The sequence below is a fragment of the Candoia aspera genome, chromosome 13 (genome assembly GCF_035149785.1).
Source record: "Candoia aspera isolate rCanAsp1 chromosome 13, rCanAsp1.hap2, whole genome shotgun sequence".
In the NCBI taxonomy this organism is placed as follows: Eukaryota; Metazoa; Chordata; class Lepidosauria; order Squamata; family Boidae; genus Candoia; species Candoia aspera.
Window position 1 is genome coordinate 14,381,180 of NC_086165.1, and position 19,535 is coordinate 14,400,714.

The 19,535-nt window shown below is 39.6% G+C and overlaps 1 protein-coding gene across 1 annotated transcript in view; it reads right to left on the reverse strand.

The window, feature by feature from the left end:
• Positions 1 to 19,535, reverse strand: part of AGBL1 (AGBL carboxypeptidase 1) — a 336,673-nt gene that overhangs the window by 148,327 nt on the left and 168,811 nt on the right. Inside the window, exon 21 of the mRNA XM_063314373.1 lies at positions 18,196 to 18,372. Within this exon, the coding sequence (XP_063170443.1) occupies positions 18,196 to 18,372 (177 nt within the window). The remainder of the gene's footprint in view (positions 1 to 18,195; positions 18,373 to 19,535) is intronic.

Below are 19,535 nucleotides of genomic sequence, written 5' to 3' on the forward strand. Positions count from 1 at the left end.
TTCTTGACTTTTGCGGTACTGATTTTACCCACAGTGAGAGGTAATTGTTGGTTATGACTAACAGTAACAACCCTGTAGGAACAAATCTAAACTTTTACCAGTATGCAACTGGTAGTCTCCATATCCTGTGTTCAATTTGGGGTATCCCAGATTCAAGCCTGAGTACTTTGTTGGGACGTGGCTTTCCATTACAAAGTAGCCAAGAATTTTTATTTTTTTTAATATACATATAGTATATAAAACTCTCATTGCCTTTTGGGGCTTCTGGATGTGAATCAGTAACAGTAACATGGTTAAACAATAATGGAATCTCCAGTGCTCCTAACTCTATAGCCAGTTTACCAACTATTATTGATTATGTGCCCTCTGGTAGGTATCCACTTCCAGCCACCTCATAGATAGATTGTCTCCATGCAGATTTGTCTCTAATTTGAGCCTGGTCATTTGTGCTTCGAGTGAGAACTCTGGGTTGATTTGTTCAATGATCCATTTGTTTGTATTCTTGACTGTCCATGGTATTCTCAGGAGTCTTCTCCAACACAAAAATTAAAAAGCATCAATACTGTTTTTATCCTGCTTCTTCAAAGTCAAATTCACTTCCATACAGTGTCACAGGGAAAACAATTGCTTGCACTATTCTGATATTTGTAGGTATAGACACATCACAACATCTGAACATCATTTCCAAGATCTTCATGGCTACTCTACAAAGTGCTAGTCTGGGACATATTTCTTACTGCTTGTTCCTTCACTGTTGATGACTGATTGTATAAGGCAGAAGCCATCTACCACTTAAATATCTTCACTTTCAATTCTAAGGCTGGCTATTGTACCTGTTGTTAAATATAAAAAAGACCAGACTAATAACATTAGTCCCATTTTTTTCATGTTGTGCCTTGACTTTTATTACTAGAGCTTGCAGATCCTTACATTTTCAGATATTAGAGAAGTGTCATCAGCACAGTGTGTGTTATTGTTTCTTGAACATCTGGCATCTCTTTTTCCATGTGGGACTCTATGTTGGATGATCCTAAGCATTATTTTGCTAGCATGTGAAACTAAGGATATTGTACTGTATTGTTAACACTCTGTTAAGTGGCTTTTTTTTTAGTATTGGAATATAGATTGGTCTCATCTAATCTGTTGTTCACTGGGCCTTTCTCCAGATTGGGTGACATAATTTGGTTAGAAGTTTTACTGATTCTTCTCCTGCTGCTTGCCATATTTCTGTGAGTATTCCATCAGCCTGAGGTTGGACCCTCCTTTTGAGCTCAGTGATCTTTTGGAAGACTTTTCTTGTTTTCTCATGTCTGTTTCCAACCAACAACTATAGAGACCTATATTCTGGCCAATAATCACTTCCCAGGAACAAGCAAAAAAGCTGTGCCTTAGATTTTCAGGCATTGTAACAATCTACTAACTCTGCAAAGCAGGCGCAGTAGCTTCAGAACCCTGGACACTCCTGCCAATACTGACTTAAGACATTTTCCCTTGCATGCAATGTTGCAGCTAGCAGCTCTCCAGTAAAAGTAAGAGAGTTACAAGTTACCTTAATAATGGACTGGAGAAACTGACTGGGCATTATAGTTTGGCCAGAAAAGTCATTCTGGTATCTCCACCGCCTTACACTATGTTTCATAAGAGACTATTGCCTTAGTCATTGACTACTTCTGGGGATCATGAATGAAAATGAAAATGAAAATGAATAATGAATAATGAAAAAGAAAATAGCTGGAGAATATTTCCCATTATTTTCTTGCTTTCTGGAGACTTGCAACATCCATGGATCAGAGCCAACCAGCACCAATACTGTCTTAGGATTTAGTGGACAGGCTGCAAGATCTAATACAGAAAACTCTTCTAGAGAGGTCCCAGCGAACAAGTTGTTCTCACCCTTGGAGAAGCCATCTTTCTCAGACCAGCTAAATGGCAGATGGATAAAACTGGCATTAGCATTACAAATAATATGGTTAAATGACTTGTCCATTTCCATTTTCCCCATGTCTCCAGAACAGGTAATTTGATTCTCAATTCTCTATTTAAAACTAATTCTACATTCTGCCCTCTTCTTCACAGATGCTAAAGACCGTGACACTAAGTTTAGTTATCCCATAATACAAATCAAGAGCCTTTAATTTTTAGATATCTTGCAATCCACACTGCATAGCTGTATTCAAGTGTTGTGAATTAATAACTTGTTGTCTTGGGAGAGCTCACTGTATCAAAGAGTTCTGCTAGAGCACCTGCCCAAATCTGCACACCTCATTTCTTTATCTGTTTGCAAGGGCTGAGAAGAACAGGTAAACCGACTCACTTTCAAAAGCTTTGGCTGTTTGGAATGCCACCTCTACGAGCTTTCAAGCTTTCCTTAACAATCAGAGGAGTGTCAAGGAAGTCTCAAAAGAAAGATACCAAATTCAGCTGCCATCATCGGGATAGCATTGTGCCTTCATGCCTGACTCCAAAATGATGAGAAGACAGGAACTGTTCAGCTTCCACAACTTAGAACAATTATAGTGGGCAGTGCAGACCCTGTGTTTCTGATTCTCCCTAAGGCTCTCTTCAAAAAGAAATCCATATTACAAGTAAAATCCACTTCAAAAGAAGCTGCCAAGTATCTGCAATCATTTTAAAACTCATTTCTGTTGTTCCCTGTATAGAGCATCCGTTTGTATCTTGATCAATCGCTTTGTTGTCAATCGCTTTCTTCAGGGCAGAACCATGCTGTAGCAAAATTCTATTTGGAAATCATCAAGTATAGCATCATGCAAGGATACTCAGCAGTCCATGATGCATCTTCAAAGAGGAGCATAGAGCAATAGAATTATGTAGGACTGAGCGGCAAAATTAGCACATTTGATAGCTAGGAAAACATATACCCAGAAACTTTCCCATTGGCATATTTAATTTCTTCTCCAAAATCTAATCATACTTTTCAGGCTCCCCAGAGGCATCTGACTGGCCACTGGGGGAAAGTGCTGGACTGAGTAGGCCTTTGCTTTCATCCAGCACAGTTCTTTTATTTTTACAGTCTCCATTAGATGGTGTAGATTGTTCCAGGCAAAGTAGAGAGACATCAGAAGAGAAAGGTAGGAGATTTGTTGCCATGATAATTCATTAAGGAAAAGGACAATGGTTGATCTCAACAGTCACTGTCAGCATTTTAAAAATGACTGGAAAATCATTCTTCTGTGCTTACTAATACCTTTCCCACAGTTTTGCCATTTTCAAGCAAAGGGAGTGAGAAATGACCATTATCCTGGTCATTTCTTTTAGCAAAAGACTCTTTGCTAATGACTCAATTGGACATTGAAGAGCAGAGCAGATATTGCTCTGGGGAGGATACTGGAGGATTTTTTTCCTTCTTCCTTCAAGAAGAAAAGAACCATGCAGAAGATCAATAGTTTCTTTGGTTTTATGTTTCAGTTTCTTAAAGCCAGTCAGCTTACTGCATTTCCATTGATCAAAAATACATGCAGGGCAGCTCAGTTGGGATCAACCAAGCACTGCAATTTAATTCTCAGCACTTTGGAGCAAAATGGCTGAGATAAAGTAGTGAAGGAAAATTGGGCAAGGTGTGATCAGAGTATCACAAGGATCAAACCCTGTCCTCTTTTCCTCCTTGGAGGCAACAGCCACACCTCCTTCCAAAATTTTGATTTCTAGTTTCACAACTGGAAGAAATACTCTCTGATGTTCAAGTATTAGGATTTAAGGGAAAACATTAATATACAATTTGTGAAGATAAATGCTTGAGAAATTTAATCTTGGAGAATTCCAATATGAATTGACTTGGATCTTTAAGCCTTTGTAAAGCTTAGATTAAAAGATGTTATTCAAAGCTGATTCAACTGAACTGGAAAGTCAAATCAAATTGTCAAATGAGATACCTCCAAATTGATTGGTCAATTTGGAATGGCATTTGTGAGGTGAAAAGGCTCGTTTTCCCAAATTAGTTCAGAAATCGATTAGAATTATTTAATTGGATTGATACTTTAAATTGGCTCCAATTCAGGTTGTTGACCAATCTGCATACCCTTAACATTGTCACAAAAATAAGCTGGGGAAGAGGAGTTATTGCTTTACTCATCAATGTATGTAAGATATTCTGTATAACAGGGGTACCCTACACATTTAGAAGTGCAAACGGCCTATACTCCCTAGAGAAGATAGAATCCTTTCACATTCCATGAAGATGAGTGAGGCTTCCATATATATTCATGCATGCTTTATATGCCTCATATACCCCTCTCACTGCATTTAGCAATTAAATGTCATTAATTCAAGCCTATTCATTTTATTATACTGTATATTTTCTCTAAATTAAAAAAATGCAACAAACCTTTTATTCCTACTGAAGAGCCAATGCCTAGTCTGCGCACCTCTGCCCAGAGCAGAGCTACACTGCACTTCCCAAATGTTGCTAGTTATTGCCTCTTCTGCTTTCTCCATTCTTCCAGCCCTCTTCGCACCCGAGCTGAGCAAGCTAATTCACTGTCGTTTTTGCATTTACTCTTGCTACCTTTGTGTTTTCCTCCCTTTGGGGACTATAACAACACTTTTTCAATCATCAAGCACAGATGTAGTCTTCACACTATTAAACAACCTGCACAGCTACTGCATAAGCAAACCACATCCATATTTTAACATTTCCCCAGCTACATTGTCTACTCCCACAGCCTTACCATTTTTCAACACTTTCAAAGCATTCTTCTCATGAATTTCCTTTTCATCAATTTTCTTTTTGGAATGGGGTGGTGGTGGAATGAACATTGGTAGCATTTGTTTCAGTTCTGTTCTTTGACACACCACAATCATTCTCCTACAAATCTCTACAATAATCCTTCAAAGCATCTTCACTTCAGTTTCATGCCAATTAATGTCATCACTTTTATTCTTAATTCCTAGTAGACTTAGTTTGTATTATTTATATATTTATTTATTGGCAGAGTCATATTTCTAAATGCCCCATTGCTGAAGCTTTCTGTGTGGGAGATAATTTTTTTTTAATATAAGTTAAAACAATCTATTTAAAAAAACGGAAAGCAGTACAACTGGTGTCAGAAAATCAGAAGCAATAATAAGCATACTGACAAATGCAGTAGATCAAATCACAGGAAAATAAAAATAAAGTTTGAATACTCAAAAAATGTCCCAAAGAATAAGAAGACCTTTACTTAGCAACAAAAGGACATAATGCAGATACTGGGTAAACTCTCTTAGAAAGACATCCTACAAATAAGAGAGCCAGTTTGGTCTACTGGTTAAGGTGCTGGGCTAGAAACCAGGAGTCTGTGAGTTCTAGTCCCACCTTAGGCATGAAAGCTGGCTGGGTGACCTTGGACCAGTCCCTCTCTCAGCCCAAGAGCCAATCAGGTGTAGTAGGAGAGTTCTAGTCCCGCCTTAGGCATGAAAGCTGGCTGGGTGACCTTGGACCAGTCCCTCTCTCAGCCCAAGAGCCAATCAGGTGTAGTAGGAGAGTTCTAGTCCCCCTTAGGCATGAAAGCTGGCTGGGTGACCTTGGACCAGTCCCTCTCTCAGCCCAAGAGCCAATCAGGTGTAGTAGGAGAGTTCTAGTCCCGCCTTAGGCATGAAAGCTGGCTGGGTGACCTTGGACCAGTCCCTCTCTCTCAGCCAAGAGCCAATCAGGTGTAGCAGGAGAGTTCTAGTCCTGCCTTAGGCACGAAAGCCAGCTGGGTGCCCTTGGGCCAGTCACTTCCTCTGAGCCCAACTCGGTGCAATGTAGACTAGCCTCCTCGTGGTGCACCCCGGGCAATGTGACTTGTCACAGCTAAATAGTCTACACATCTGGCTGCTGGACCTCACAAGGATTTCCCAGCAAGAAAAAAAGCAGCATGAACACCAAACTGCTATACCATATGATTAAAAAAAAATCCTACAAATAGAGTGTCACTGCCAAAAAGGTGGTATCTCTAATATTCATCTGTCACACTTTTTTGTTGGTTTGTTCTGTGTGCTATTTTACCATAACATTTAATTTATGGTTAAACAGCACGTCCCTGGAATAATGCAGAAATAATGCTGCATTATTTCCCCTGACAAACAGCAACAATGCTATGATTAAACCTCAGTCTTTGTCTGTTTACTCTTTAGCATTCATTCTTCCCACTATGCATATAATCAATTTGTTTAGTGCTCACCCCTGCTGATGAAGGTAAAAAATCCAAAAGAAGCAGTTTCTTTGTAGGACAGCATAGGAAAAGCTTTCTGCACTCTCCCAAACAAAATGCCACATTGCCTTTCAGTAACCCAGCCACCAGGGCAACCTTAAAACAATCACCTATTCTCTAGATCAGAGATAGTCAATGTCCGGGATAGGGGAAGAAGAAGAGATACACTATTCTCAAGACAGCATGCTCTGGGCTAAACCAGAACTTTTGGCTGCTGAACTGTAGTGAGTGTCCTCTAATACAAGAGGCTCAAAGAAAGGTTCTAGTTGCAGAGGAGAGAGATACAAAAGATAAAAGGCCCTGCTCAGTTGTTGGGTTGGATGGCTTGGAAGTCTCAGAGCAATGCAAAACTCACAGAATGAAATCCTTGTGCTTCCTCTGATCTCCCCCACCCCACACACCCCTATCTACATATTTACAAAGCAATTCAATCCTCCTCAGATCTTTTTCTAAAATTGTTTGGGCCAAGCCCCAAACAAAAGACTTTTCAGGAACCCTAATAATCAGATGGATACTTTTCGTTTGAGCCTGGAAAGCTAATCAATTAGTAACTCAAGAGATAGTTCCAGACTTTGGGTTTTCCTGCACATTCCCATCTACTGGAGTATTGACTTCAACGAACAACAAAAATAAAAAATGGAGAAACAAATATATTGGTGCAGTGAAAAGAAATTTGATGAGGGTTCAGCTTCTTCATTTGTGAGGACCAGGCCATTGACATTGTCTCCCCTCTAAAAGTGCTCTGGAAATCTCCTTTTCCTTTTTGTCATGAAACAGTGATGGCCTTTTTGCTAAGTGCAGTACCTATAACTCATCACCATCTTCACCTCCTGCAAGAATTGTGCAAAGTTCCACATACTATCTGTTAAGAACTCTGTTTTTGTTTTTGTTTTTTCCTGGATCAAGCTCCTCATCAATAAATAGAAGTATTCCCAGTCAATCCTGCCCTTGTAGTGATTTATTTTCAGCTAATACAGCAATAGTTTCTGGCTGGTTGATTTCTCTGTAATTTAGAGGAGTGAAATGGATTTCAAGCATTTGCTTGGCATTTTGACAATCCAAGTGGGGAAGGGGCAAAATGTCTATGCCATCTTCATCCCACAAAGTAGCTCAGCAACAGAGAAATGTTTTTAAATCTCCAGCAACGTAATATTTAGAAATAACCAGATTAAATTAGGTAAAGGTAAAGGTTTCCCTTGACGTAAAGTCCAGTCGAATCCGACTCTAGGGGGCGGTGCTCATCTCCGTTTCTAAGCCTTGGAGCCGGCGTTGTCATAGACACTTCCGGGTCATGTGGCCAGCAGGACGACTCGGAACGCCGTTACCTTCCCGCCGAAGCGGTACCTATTGATCTACTCACATTTGCATGTTTTCGAACTGCTAGGTGAGCAGGAAGATTAAATTAGGCCAAACAATTATTGAATAAAGCACACTTTTTTCCACAGTGGATTTCCAGCACTTAAAGGCAATATTCTTTGCTTAGTATATTCCCCCTCCCTCTATGTAGAAATCAGTAATATACTGCCACTATACGTATTAACCATAAACTCCAAGAATAAGTTCTTAAACAAGCAAATAACATCAACAGAGGAGAAGGAACTTTCAGCAAGCTCAAGAAAACTTTGAGGTTTGCTGAAATGCAAAAGACAGAATTAGAACCATGAAGGGCAAAGTCCAAAAGCAAACAGGTAAAGACTGAACATGCTTAGCTTGCTAATTGTGGGAGGGAAGACATACAGACAAAAACATTGAAAGTTGGGGACCTGGAATGCCTACTAAGGAAGAACTTGCTGAAACTGATGAGCTAAAAAAATTGCTAATCCCTGGATCCCATTTATGTAGGCTTTTTAGATATTATGGCTGATGGACCAGTTCAAAATTCCTTCAAAATGTACTTTTTTTTTTTTTTGCTTCTTGAAATTCTTTGTCATACAATTAAGAGACAATTGAGTGGGAAGAGAGGGACACTTACTTGAGAGAGATGTTGCTTCTACTAGATCTATCACAACAATTATCCCTTTTATTTAGAGAAAGCTTTGGTGGTTTTGTTTTTTAACAGGGTGGGAGCTGTGACATCAGCAGCTAGCGCTCAGAACCTCAACTTCATCTAACACCAATTTGCATGATTAGATACCTACACAGCTCATCATAAGCATACACCATTGGCTGTGGACTGGAATTAGAGAGATGAGCAACTGCCTGCATAACTACTGCCTGGAAGAATATAACTGACCGATAATCCATGTTGCATATAGGCAGGGATGGGGGTTAGAGATGATGGTATTCACAGTGGGGAGGAACAGGAGGCCATGGAAAAATAGTTGGAGAAAGACAGCTAAAATGGCAAAGGAAAAATGGGTTCTTTTCCAGTTACTTGCTGTGGTTTATACTACAGCCACGTTTCTGCAAGCAGTTCCACCATTTGATGGGCATTTTGTGAATTAGCTACAAGGCATTAATATATCACTTACTGGAAAATAATAGCTTTAAGTTCACTTAGGTAGCTCCAATATAAATATCAGCATTTAAGAACTGATATTTCATTTTGGGTTGGGAAGAACAAATCAGTGACCTAGTGTATTGGAGTGAGATGACTGAGACTATTTGAAAGCTGCCTGAACCAGAGATACTGCAGACATACAGTATTTATATTCTTACAGCAGAAGGGGGGGAAATGCACCCTTGGGCATATTTTAAGTGTCCTCCATTTTTTGATTAAATGATAATGCTAAAGAAAATTTTAAAAAGGAAAAGGAATTTTTAAAAAAATGAAAAGATGACCCTACCATTATTATCTCCTGATCCAGCTAGGATTGAGCTTCCTAATTTGCAAAAATCATTTGCAGTATGCTTGGAGAAGAAATTTTTATACTACTTTATAGCCCATTTGCTTCCTTACAGACCATAAAAAACAAAAGATATAATTTTTAAAAAAATGCTTCCCCCCCTTCTCCTTGATTGCACTTCATATGTACACTACAATATGTCTTATTTACAATTTACTTCATACTGAGCACTTCCCCCCATCCTGTCCCCCTGCAAAACCTGCTATGCTGCCTCATCATGGCAGACAAGGAGGGGTTTTATTCCAGTAAGGAATAAGTGAAGAACACAAAGAGTGTACATTAAAAATATATACTCCCAGCAGGACAACCAAAGGCATGAAGGTCATACCAGCTGCCCAGCTAAAGCAAGCAGGCATCTACTGTATATCAAGCAGCAGTGATATAGGAAAATGCTGGAGGCAAATGATCACTTTAGTGATTTCATAATAGATGGGAGAAGGCAATGGTATATCATTCCTGTATTTTACCAAGAAAATCACATGGATGGGCAAGATAAAGTGCCAGATGATGGGCCCCTCAGATCTGATAGCACTCAACATGCTGCTGTGGAAGAGCTGAGGATGATTTGGAGTGCCAATGGCATTTATGACCACAGCTAGATTGAAGCCTTCAAGATGTCTAGTGGTTGACGTTGCTGAACAGAAAAAGAAAAGCCAAAGTTGCAAAGGCAGAATTACAGTGGGAACATGGAAGCATAACTATGGGAAAGCTCAACATAGTGAAAAACAAAATGAATTGACACATATTAACATCTCAGGCACTGGCAACTTGAAATTGACTGGAATTGGACACCTTCAATCAGAAAATCATCCTATTTATTACTCAGGATATGAACAACAAAGAAGGAACAATGTCGCTTTCCTAGTTAAGAACAATATAGCAAAGAAGGTATTTGAGTACAGTGTATCTAATGACTGAATAATATCAATTAGATTTCACAGATAAATCTTTTATCTGAGTTTATACTCCAACATGGGAAGGAGAAGAAGAGCAGGTTGATGAGTGTTATGGTCAAGTTCAATCTGAAATTGACAGAACATGCAAGCATGATGTGCTGCTTGTGGTTGGAGATTAGAATGCCGAAGTTAGAAACAGTACAGTATAGAGGAAAATGAAGTTGGACTGTGTAGCTTTGGAAACAGAAATGGAGCAGGAGACTGGCTTACCAATTTCTGCCAATCCAATGATTTCTTCATTATCTTCAAACAACCATAATGATGCATGCATGCATGCATGCATGCATGCATGCATGCATGCATATATATATATATATATATATATATATATATATATATTGATATTGGAGTGGCTGGATAGCATAGTGGTTAGAACGCTGCCTTTGGAGCAGGAGACCAGGGTTCAAATCCCAGCTCTACCTACTTTACCAGTAGGGGTCCTTGGGCAAAGACCCCCTAACACTTCACCTGCCTACCTCAAATATGAGAGTGACACGAACTAAGAGGGTCATGCCAGCTTGGAAGTCATCCGGATTAACAAGGTCTGCATCAGATGTTGGGGAACCAGGACAATCGGACGATGCGTGGGCTACTGGAACAAACCATACATGGATGAGACAAGAGAACCTGGAATTGATGGAATGCTACTACAACAGCAGACCTAATGAGAGGGGAGATATGAAACGCATGAGGGAACTATGGATGGACAGAAGACCTGCATCCACACCAACTGAGAAACAGCTAGTTACTCAACACTTCAACATAGTGAAGAGGAAACTGTTCTCACAACTTGAGCTAGACCAACTACACATTATATCCCAAACTCAGGAAGACCCAGAAGAACAACTGGAGGTGCAGCCAACACCTGAAGCTGGAACGTCACTGCCACCCCCTCCATTACAGAGCACAGCAGCTGATATGAGGCAAAAGATCATGGATAAACTAGCCACAGTCAACTCTCAAGATTGATTACCAAGGCTCAGTGGAGAAGTACCATCAGATAGTATGCTAGAAGATGCCAACAGAGCCCTTGTGACAATCCCTACTACCACTATAACTCAAACCAATGAACTAGTATATGCTACAGCCGCTGTAATCCTGGAAATGCTTGGCTACATGATCAAGAAGAACAGGAGTACATACCCCCCCAGAAAATGAGGTTGGAGGCCAACAGTCCAACACACAGTGGCAGGGTGTAAGATGCAGGCAGGAACAGCATACACTGAACGGCACAACTAAGTAGCTGGCATTGTGTACAGGAACATCTGCACAGTGTATGGGCTAGACCCTCCCAAGTCCAGATGGGAGATTCCACGAAGGTTGTGGAGAATGACAGGGCTAAGATCCTCTGGGACTTCCAGATCCAGACAGACAGGCAAGCACTGACCAATCAGCCAGACATAGTGGTAATAGACAAGGACCAGAAGACAGCAGTGGTGATAGATGTAGTGGTGCCAAGTGATAGCAGCATCAGGATGAAGGAGTATCAGAAGCTGGAGAAGTACCAGGGCCTGAAGGAGGAACTAGAGAGGATGTGGAAAGTTGAAGGCCAAAGTGGTCCCAGTGGTGGTAGGGGCACTTGGGGCTGTGACCCCCAAGCTGGGAGAGTGGCTCCAACAGATCCCAGGAGCAACATTAGAGGTCTTTCTCCAGAAGAGTGCAGTGCTAGGAGTGGCTAAGATACTGTGCAGAACTCTCAAATGCCCAGGCCCTGAGGCTGAGGTTGACATACCACCCATATGGGTGAGAAGGGAATTTTTATGCACCCCCAAATGAAGCACACAGAAATCAAACTGATTATGTTATTGGTACAAGCAGGTGGAAAAACTCAATTATAACAGCAAAGATATGGTTAGGGCTGAAGGGCTGACTGTGGAACAGATCATTAACTGTTCATGTGCAAGTTCCAATCTAAGCTAAAGTGGAAGGACAAAGCCAACCAATTTCCATGATATGATCTTGGGCATATGTCCACCATTTTCAAGGAAAACATCAGGAATCACTTTGAAGTCCCGGACCTCATTGGTAGAGAACCAGAGGAACTGTGGAATGAAATCAAAGTAGTTGTTAGGGATAAAAGTGAAAACAGACTGCCAAAGACCAAGAAACAGAAGAAAGCAAACTGGAAATTGCCAAGAAGAGAAGAGAAGCCAAGAAAGACAAAAATCTCAGAAAGGAACATAACAACAAATTTCAGAGATCTGTTCAGAAGAGATAAGAGACAGTATTACAATGGTATCTATAAAGACATCAGAGATAGAAACAGATGTAGAAAAACAAAGAAAGTGTCCCAAAAGATCTTTAAATGCAGAAGGAGGTCCCAACCTCAAATTGGTATGCTAATGGATGCCAATGGAACAGATAGCAACTGACTCAAAGAAGATCAAACAAATCTGGAAGGAGTAAACTGAAATGCTATACAGTAGAGATGTCAACATCTAAGCTATTCTCTATTTACAAGAATCTTTAGTATTAGATGAAGTTAAATCAGCAATCTGGTCATTACCAAGTCAGAAGGCTATAGGAATTGATGCAATATCTACAGAAATATGCAAGCAATAGAATAAAGGCTCTAACCAAATTATTCCAGCAAATCTGGAGAACAATGCAGTGGTCAACAGGTTGGAAGAGATCAGTGTACGTACCAATACTAAAGAAAGGAAACTTAACAGAATGTGCTAATTATTGTACAATATCCTAGTTTTAGAAAAGGTGAGATGCATTATTGCTGTTACCTGCTGAATAATTGAAAAAGCCAAAATGCAAAAATGAAGCCCATATGTGCTTCAGTTATTATAGAAACAGCTTCAGTTGTGTCAACCATGTCAATCTGTGGGATGTCCTTAAAAAATGGGAATCCCACATCTTATTGTCATCATGTGACACCTATACCCAGAATAGGATGCCACCATCTGGACAGAAGATGGTAAAAAAAATTGCCTCCAAGTCAGCATCATAATATATTACATAAGGCATGAAAAAAAGGTGAAAGGTCCCCTGTGCAAACACCAAATCACGTCTGACCCTTCGGGGGGACGTTTTCTTGGCAGACTATAGTGGGGTGGTTTGCCATTGCCTTCCCCAGTCGTCACCTTCCCCAGCAAGCAAGCTGGGTGCTCATTTTACCGACCTCGGAAGGATGGAAGGCTGAGTTGACCTGAGCCGGCTACCTGAGAATCCAGCTTCCGCTGGGATCGAACTCGGGTCATGGGGAGCGTTTTGGTTGCAATACTGCCACCTACCTCTTAAACACAGTTTACTACATAAACCAAAACTGGCTATATTCACACTACATTTTAAGCATTACATTCTGGTTTTCTAATCACAAAGACTGAGTTCACACAACATATTAAGCCACAATCAAACAAATGACATTATAGTATAGTGTGGAATGTGAACTAGCTAGATAATAGCGGCTGATTTCAACCTATGCTCCACAATTTACAGAAGATTCAACAGAAATATTAGAATCAAATGAGCAACGTGCATATGCATATGCATTGACCCTGCAAGTTTCCAATAATTCACCCATATAATTGCAATAATTATAGTAATCACTGTGATTATTGTGACCCATATATAAGGTCAAGTGTTTGCCATATATTAAGTCTAATTATTTCTTTTTAATCCCACACATGCTTTAAGGAGCTTGAAGTGTTATAGAGGATTCTCATTCAATCCAATTTATCCTTATCTGAGACTTGTAAAATATATTCAACTAAGAAGTAAGATGACTCACCAGACTAGAAGCTGCCTGCAAGAAAACTTGAATCCAGGTGATTCTAGTTATAAATGTGGTCTGTGTTACTTCTGACCAAGAAATGGGGCTGAAACTGACAGAAGTCTATGCTTACACTTTAGACTGCTATTAATCAGTTCAGAATTATTCTTTTCTAGTTAGCAGGAATGAAAGCATAAGGTTTACAGAGTCCCTAGTTTAGTAGCAGAGTGCCTACAAAAATTCACAGGACTTCCTAGGAATTCTTCAGAGTTGAGAAAAATATGAGACTCTAATTTTTTTTTTAATCCATTCAATTGTGTCCAATTCTTAGAGACTGCCTGGACAAGTCCTTGCAGTTTTCTTGCCAATGTTTTTCAGAAGTGGCTTGCCCTTGCCTTCTTCTTCCTAGGACTGAGAGTGACTGGCCCAATATAGCTCAGCTGGCTTTGTGCCGAAGGCAGGATTAGAACTCATGGTCTCCCAGTTTCCAGCCTGGTGCCTTAACCACTACACCAGACTGGCTCTCAAAGAGTTGTTAGTCAACCAATATTGATAGCTCTGAGCTAAATGGATCAGTAATCTGACTTAGCATATGCCCCTTCTTATATTTCCATTGAGCCAGTCTTTAAATGAATCCTTGGATGAAACTTCAGAATTGGGAAAGGGCATCTAAAAAGTAATGTTCTAAGCTTTATCCTGGACTAGTCATAAGGTTTGATGTCACAATATATGTTTGATGTCAGTCTTCAGCAGAGTTTAAACTGGATGTTTTAAACCTGCCAGCTGTTCCCAAAATTCAGTGGGTAGAATCATCTTTGGACATCTTTGAAGTTTCTGTTCTGTTTCTGAAGAAGATAGGTGAAGATGATGATCTGGGCCAGCTGCAGTATTACTGACATCCTTTCATTACTGACATCCTTTCAGTCATAACATAATGGAACCATACATAATGGCTTATTCACAATCCACAGTTATTATGTTCATACAGCACATTAAGCCAGTTTTCAATTAGCACAAAATGTGATCTAAGCCTTTGCATTCCTTGCTAACTAGCATGAGAAGCTCCAATTAAATGCCCTGCCTAAACATCTCTGGTTTAGAGAGGATGTTGGGCAAAAAGGTCAAAGCTATTCACAGACTGTTTTTACTGAAGTCTCATAAGAGGGAAAGACAGACCAACATAAAATAGACTGCTGAACTCTACCTTTCCTTCACGGCCTCCAAAATTATTTGTAACAAATGAAAATCTGTCTTTTGCAGTATCTGTTCATATACCCCAGGTGTCTGCTTGTTTGTTCCTTTGAAGTGGGGTATATTTTGTGTACTGTTCCAGCCAAACAGAACAAATCTATTTGCCTCCCAAACGTTCTCTCCATATTACTCCTCTGTTTACCATTCCAAACAGTTGTCCTGGAATCCTCTGCACACTTAGAACAGCTGTTCTGGTCCTTTCTGCTCTGCTTCACTGATGCATGGATTGACAACTCTATGGAGATGGGAACAAGGTCCCTAATTCTAACCATAAACTTGATTACTAAATAATCATTTGTCTATTTACTTCCACCTGCCAGAAAGAAAGAAAGAAAGAAAGAAAGAAAGAAAGAAAGAAAGAAAGAAAGAAAGAAAGAAAGAAAGATCCCATATTTCTTTCTCCAAGGAACTGAGATGTTTCTTGTGACGCCCCACCCAGACTTCATCTATGTTTAGATCTCTTGAGCTTCAAAGAAATTGAACATTATGTGGAATGCCCTCTGTCCTTGCTCTGTTGGATAATAGCCAGGGTAACTATTAGGAGGATCTATACTTTCTTTCTAACATGGAACATAGCAGAAATTGTGAAAAAGGAGCACAGGAATGGAAGATTCATCCTTGTTCAAACACTTTGCTGCCCAACCTTTTTGAGATGGAGGGGGGGAAATTTAAAGATTTCCAACATGACCCAAATAACCCATCAGCAGCTAGTTTGGAAGGGGAGGGCTGAATTGATTGAAACAGGTGAGAGAGTAAGCCAAGAACATTTGCTTTACTTCCTTTCTTTATGCCTCTTAGGATAATGCAGCATTGCCACAGTTATCAACAGCAATACAAGTTGCCTTTCTTTCTCCTCTTCTCTCTGAGCCACAGTTACACAACCAGGCCTGGATGCATCTCCCAAACAGCTGCGGATGTAGCCCCCAACAGTCTAATACATACACAAACACACACTCACACACATTCTTGGGCATACAATAGCTCTCTAGAAGGCGTCTAAAGATGGGCATTGCCAAAGTTAATTTTTAATGTGCTAGACAGGGGAAACTATTAAATACACAGAGAATAATCCTAAGTGTACTTAATTAAGTATCTGGGGTTCTGGAGAATGAATTAAGCAGGAATCACCTAAGTTGGATAAATGGAAAAACTGTTCTCAATTCTTTTTGGAGGAGGGATAGAGTGTAAGAGGAATTTACAAAGAAAAGTCACACACGGACGAGAGGCTTTCCAACAGGAACTGGCAATTCCAACATACACCCCAATTGTATCCTAAAGCACCTCCTGTTCAGTTTGGGGTAGTGATTTCTAGCTGAAGCACATGTAATTTAATCAGAGGAATGAACAGGGTACATCTGTAAGTACCAATGTTTGTCCTTGGAAAGGCTGCAGATTTGCTTTTAGTTATATTACTAATGCTTTCTGATAATCTTCCCAAGAAAACCTTTCTCCTTTTGCCTCACTTTTTTTGCTCCTTTTGCGCAAAATTCATGCCAGTTTCCTCCAAGAGAAAACAAGTTTTCTCAGATATTTTCCCTCACTCAATTGGGCAAATACTTTGAAGTACCATTAAAGGACAGAAAGCTGTCAATTATTTAGATTATATTTTTACCACTGGGGGAGCACTACATGGAGAATTTCTGGGTCAGCAGTCAAAAACTTTGTGGATATCTCTTTCCTTCACTTTTTAACTATTGCTACAAACTATCTACTATCAGTTAAAGCTGAAGTGACAGGCATGACTGAGTTTTCTGAACATTTCATACTTCATTATCCTTTTAGCGTGATACTTTTTTTTTCCCCCAAGAGACACAAATATTCAAAAAGAAGAACTACTAGTTTCTTTGGTTTTATTACAAAGTTAATTCTATTGGATCATGACGAAAAGCACAGTTTTACTTTTTTCCTCCAATTTTTGATTGACATTCTGGCAATGCTAATGAAAATGTTATTTTTTCTATCTTTAGCCACAATTACTGTGTGTCGTTGGTTTCGCTTTGGATGGTGTAATCCTAAACTGTATTGGGCTTTCTCTAGATAAAGCAGAAAAGAAAATAAACTAGATCAAACTTTTGAAAATGAAAAAAGGAGGGAGGGAATGTTATTGCCAATGCAATGCAACAAGGAAAGGACATGTCAGCTTAGTTGCCTTGGCCATGAACAGTGGATTTCATTTTCCCCCATTCCCAATAAGAGAATTCTAAAGAATGGGTATGCCTTTGGTATTGTCACCATACAAATTTGGCTAGCTATCTGGTGCTATGACATCACCATGACAATTATGTAATTCCTCATGCATTGGGACGAACAGTCAGAAGGAGAAGCATTTTTTAATCAACACCTGTAAGTACCACAAAGAAGGATGAAAGACAAATTCACACCTAAAAATTATCCTGACTCTTTCTCCATGATATTTTTCATCCAATTTCAATATAACATTAACTCTGTTACTGGAAAGCACAAATAATATACTGTATATTTGGAAATAGAACTTGAAAACATTTCTAAATCTATTTCATACAGGGCCAACAAAGCTACAAAAATGGATTGCACCTTTTATGTTCCTCCACTTACCCCATGTAATGCATTGTAATGGAAATACGTAATTAATGCAGGGTTTCTCAACCTCGGCAACTTTAAGCCAGCTGGAGAATTCTGGGAGCTGAAGTCCGCACATCTTACAGTCGCTGAGGTTGAGAAACACTGCATTAATGGGACAGTCTTCTACTGTGCTTTGGTCTGCTCCTGAGGTGGTGATGTATGATGCAATGAAGTTATTGCTATTTTTGCAAGCAGCCCCAGGCTCCTTCATGCTCAGCCCTTGAAAGAGCAGATATTCCTTCCCAGTAGTTGCTAATTGAATATGACACATTGGCCTCCCAGTTTTTTTTTTTTCCGTTGTTTGCTTTTTGAGTTAGCCAACATTTAAAATAATTCGTGCATATTGTTTTGTGAGGTTCTCAGCGAAAAGATGGCTCACAAATATGTTAGCAAATGCATAAATAAATACATTTATTCATGCACCCTGAAGCAATGGAAATGAGGAGAAGGTGAGCTGCAGTACCTTGGAACATGCTATGTATTGGACAAATTATAGAAGCAAGCCCTTCAGCCAAATAATGGTGCTGTCCTTGGTGCTAAACTAAAGTGTTGCTGTTTTGTCTTTGGAAGAATCCCGCAGCCCCATACTATTCAAACAAAGTGTGTTTGCTAAGCCAAAGTTACACTACCTTATAGAGTCCATGGCTACATCCAGAGTACGTGCTTTCCATGGTGTAGCTCCGCAGCACTCCTATTTCCCGCCAAACCACCACTCGGGCCGTGGAGTCACGTGACTTCTCCACCAAGAAGCTGCAGCTACTCATGAGAAATGCAGGAGCCACTTTATCCAAGATCTTCGGCAGAGTCTGCAATGTATCAGATGATCGCACTGTTACATAAATGTGTTTGTTATTAGATTTTATTTTATTGTTCTTTATTTTGGCAATTGTTTCTGAATTTTGTCCTTAAAAAAAAATCTGGTTGATTTTAAACGGAACAAGCTACCCAGGAATAACTAGCCAACTTTGCTGGACTCAGACTGGACTTGCTTAGAACTTGAATGAGAAACTGCAAGGAGATCCCAGAATTGTAGGCTAAATTGAGAAATTGGGGGGGAAACTGAGTTAAACTGAATCCTAGGGGAATGTGATTATTTTTAAGCCATCCTGACTGACATATACATGCTAATGAAGTAAGCAGTGAATTGGGATAGTACAGATTCACATCTCATTGGATGGACTGGAGTAGCCTTAGGTGAACCTTTGTCCCTTAGCCCTAGGTCTTGTTTGACAGATAAGAATTTATTTGTTTGGTTTATTGATATTCCACCTTTCTATTCAACTGAATATTGAACCCCTGAGGTTACGGGATTAGAGAGAGAGAGAATACATTTTTTATATCTATAGACACTTAAAATGTGCTGTTAATAATATAGTAATGCAGATAATTAGAAGAAGTACATTGAATGAAAATAACACATAAAAAGAAAAAATGAAAGTGAAACATAGGAGACAAAGATCTCTTGAATATCAGAATGAAAAGATTAGGTTGTTTTGTTTTTTGTTTAATTAGAAAGATGTCAGGCAGGTAACCAGAATTTTTTTAACAATACAAACAATATGAAATAGCAGTCACCAATACCTTCAAAATCTGCATGGGCAGCAAATTAGAAACAAATAGAAGACAATACATTATGTATAACAGATTGATGGAATTCCATGCTACATTTGGATGATATTATATCCAGGCTGCAGAGTAACAATTTTTAATCCATCATACTGTATAGAGAGGTCAGAACTGATAGAAAAGGTTCAAAAGACAAAAATGTCTGCAATGCAAGCCATAGCGAGAAGCCAAAAGGCCATCTATTATACAAGACAAAACCTAGAGTTTGGAGGAGATGAAATATGAAAACTGTGCAGTGGTGTTGCTTCAGCACTGGTTCACAATCAACAAAATTCTTAGAGCAGTTGGGCATACAGACACATCCAGACAGCCTGGACATTCTTGGACTTTTCAAGTACAATGG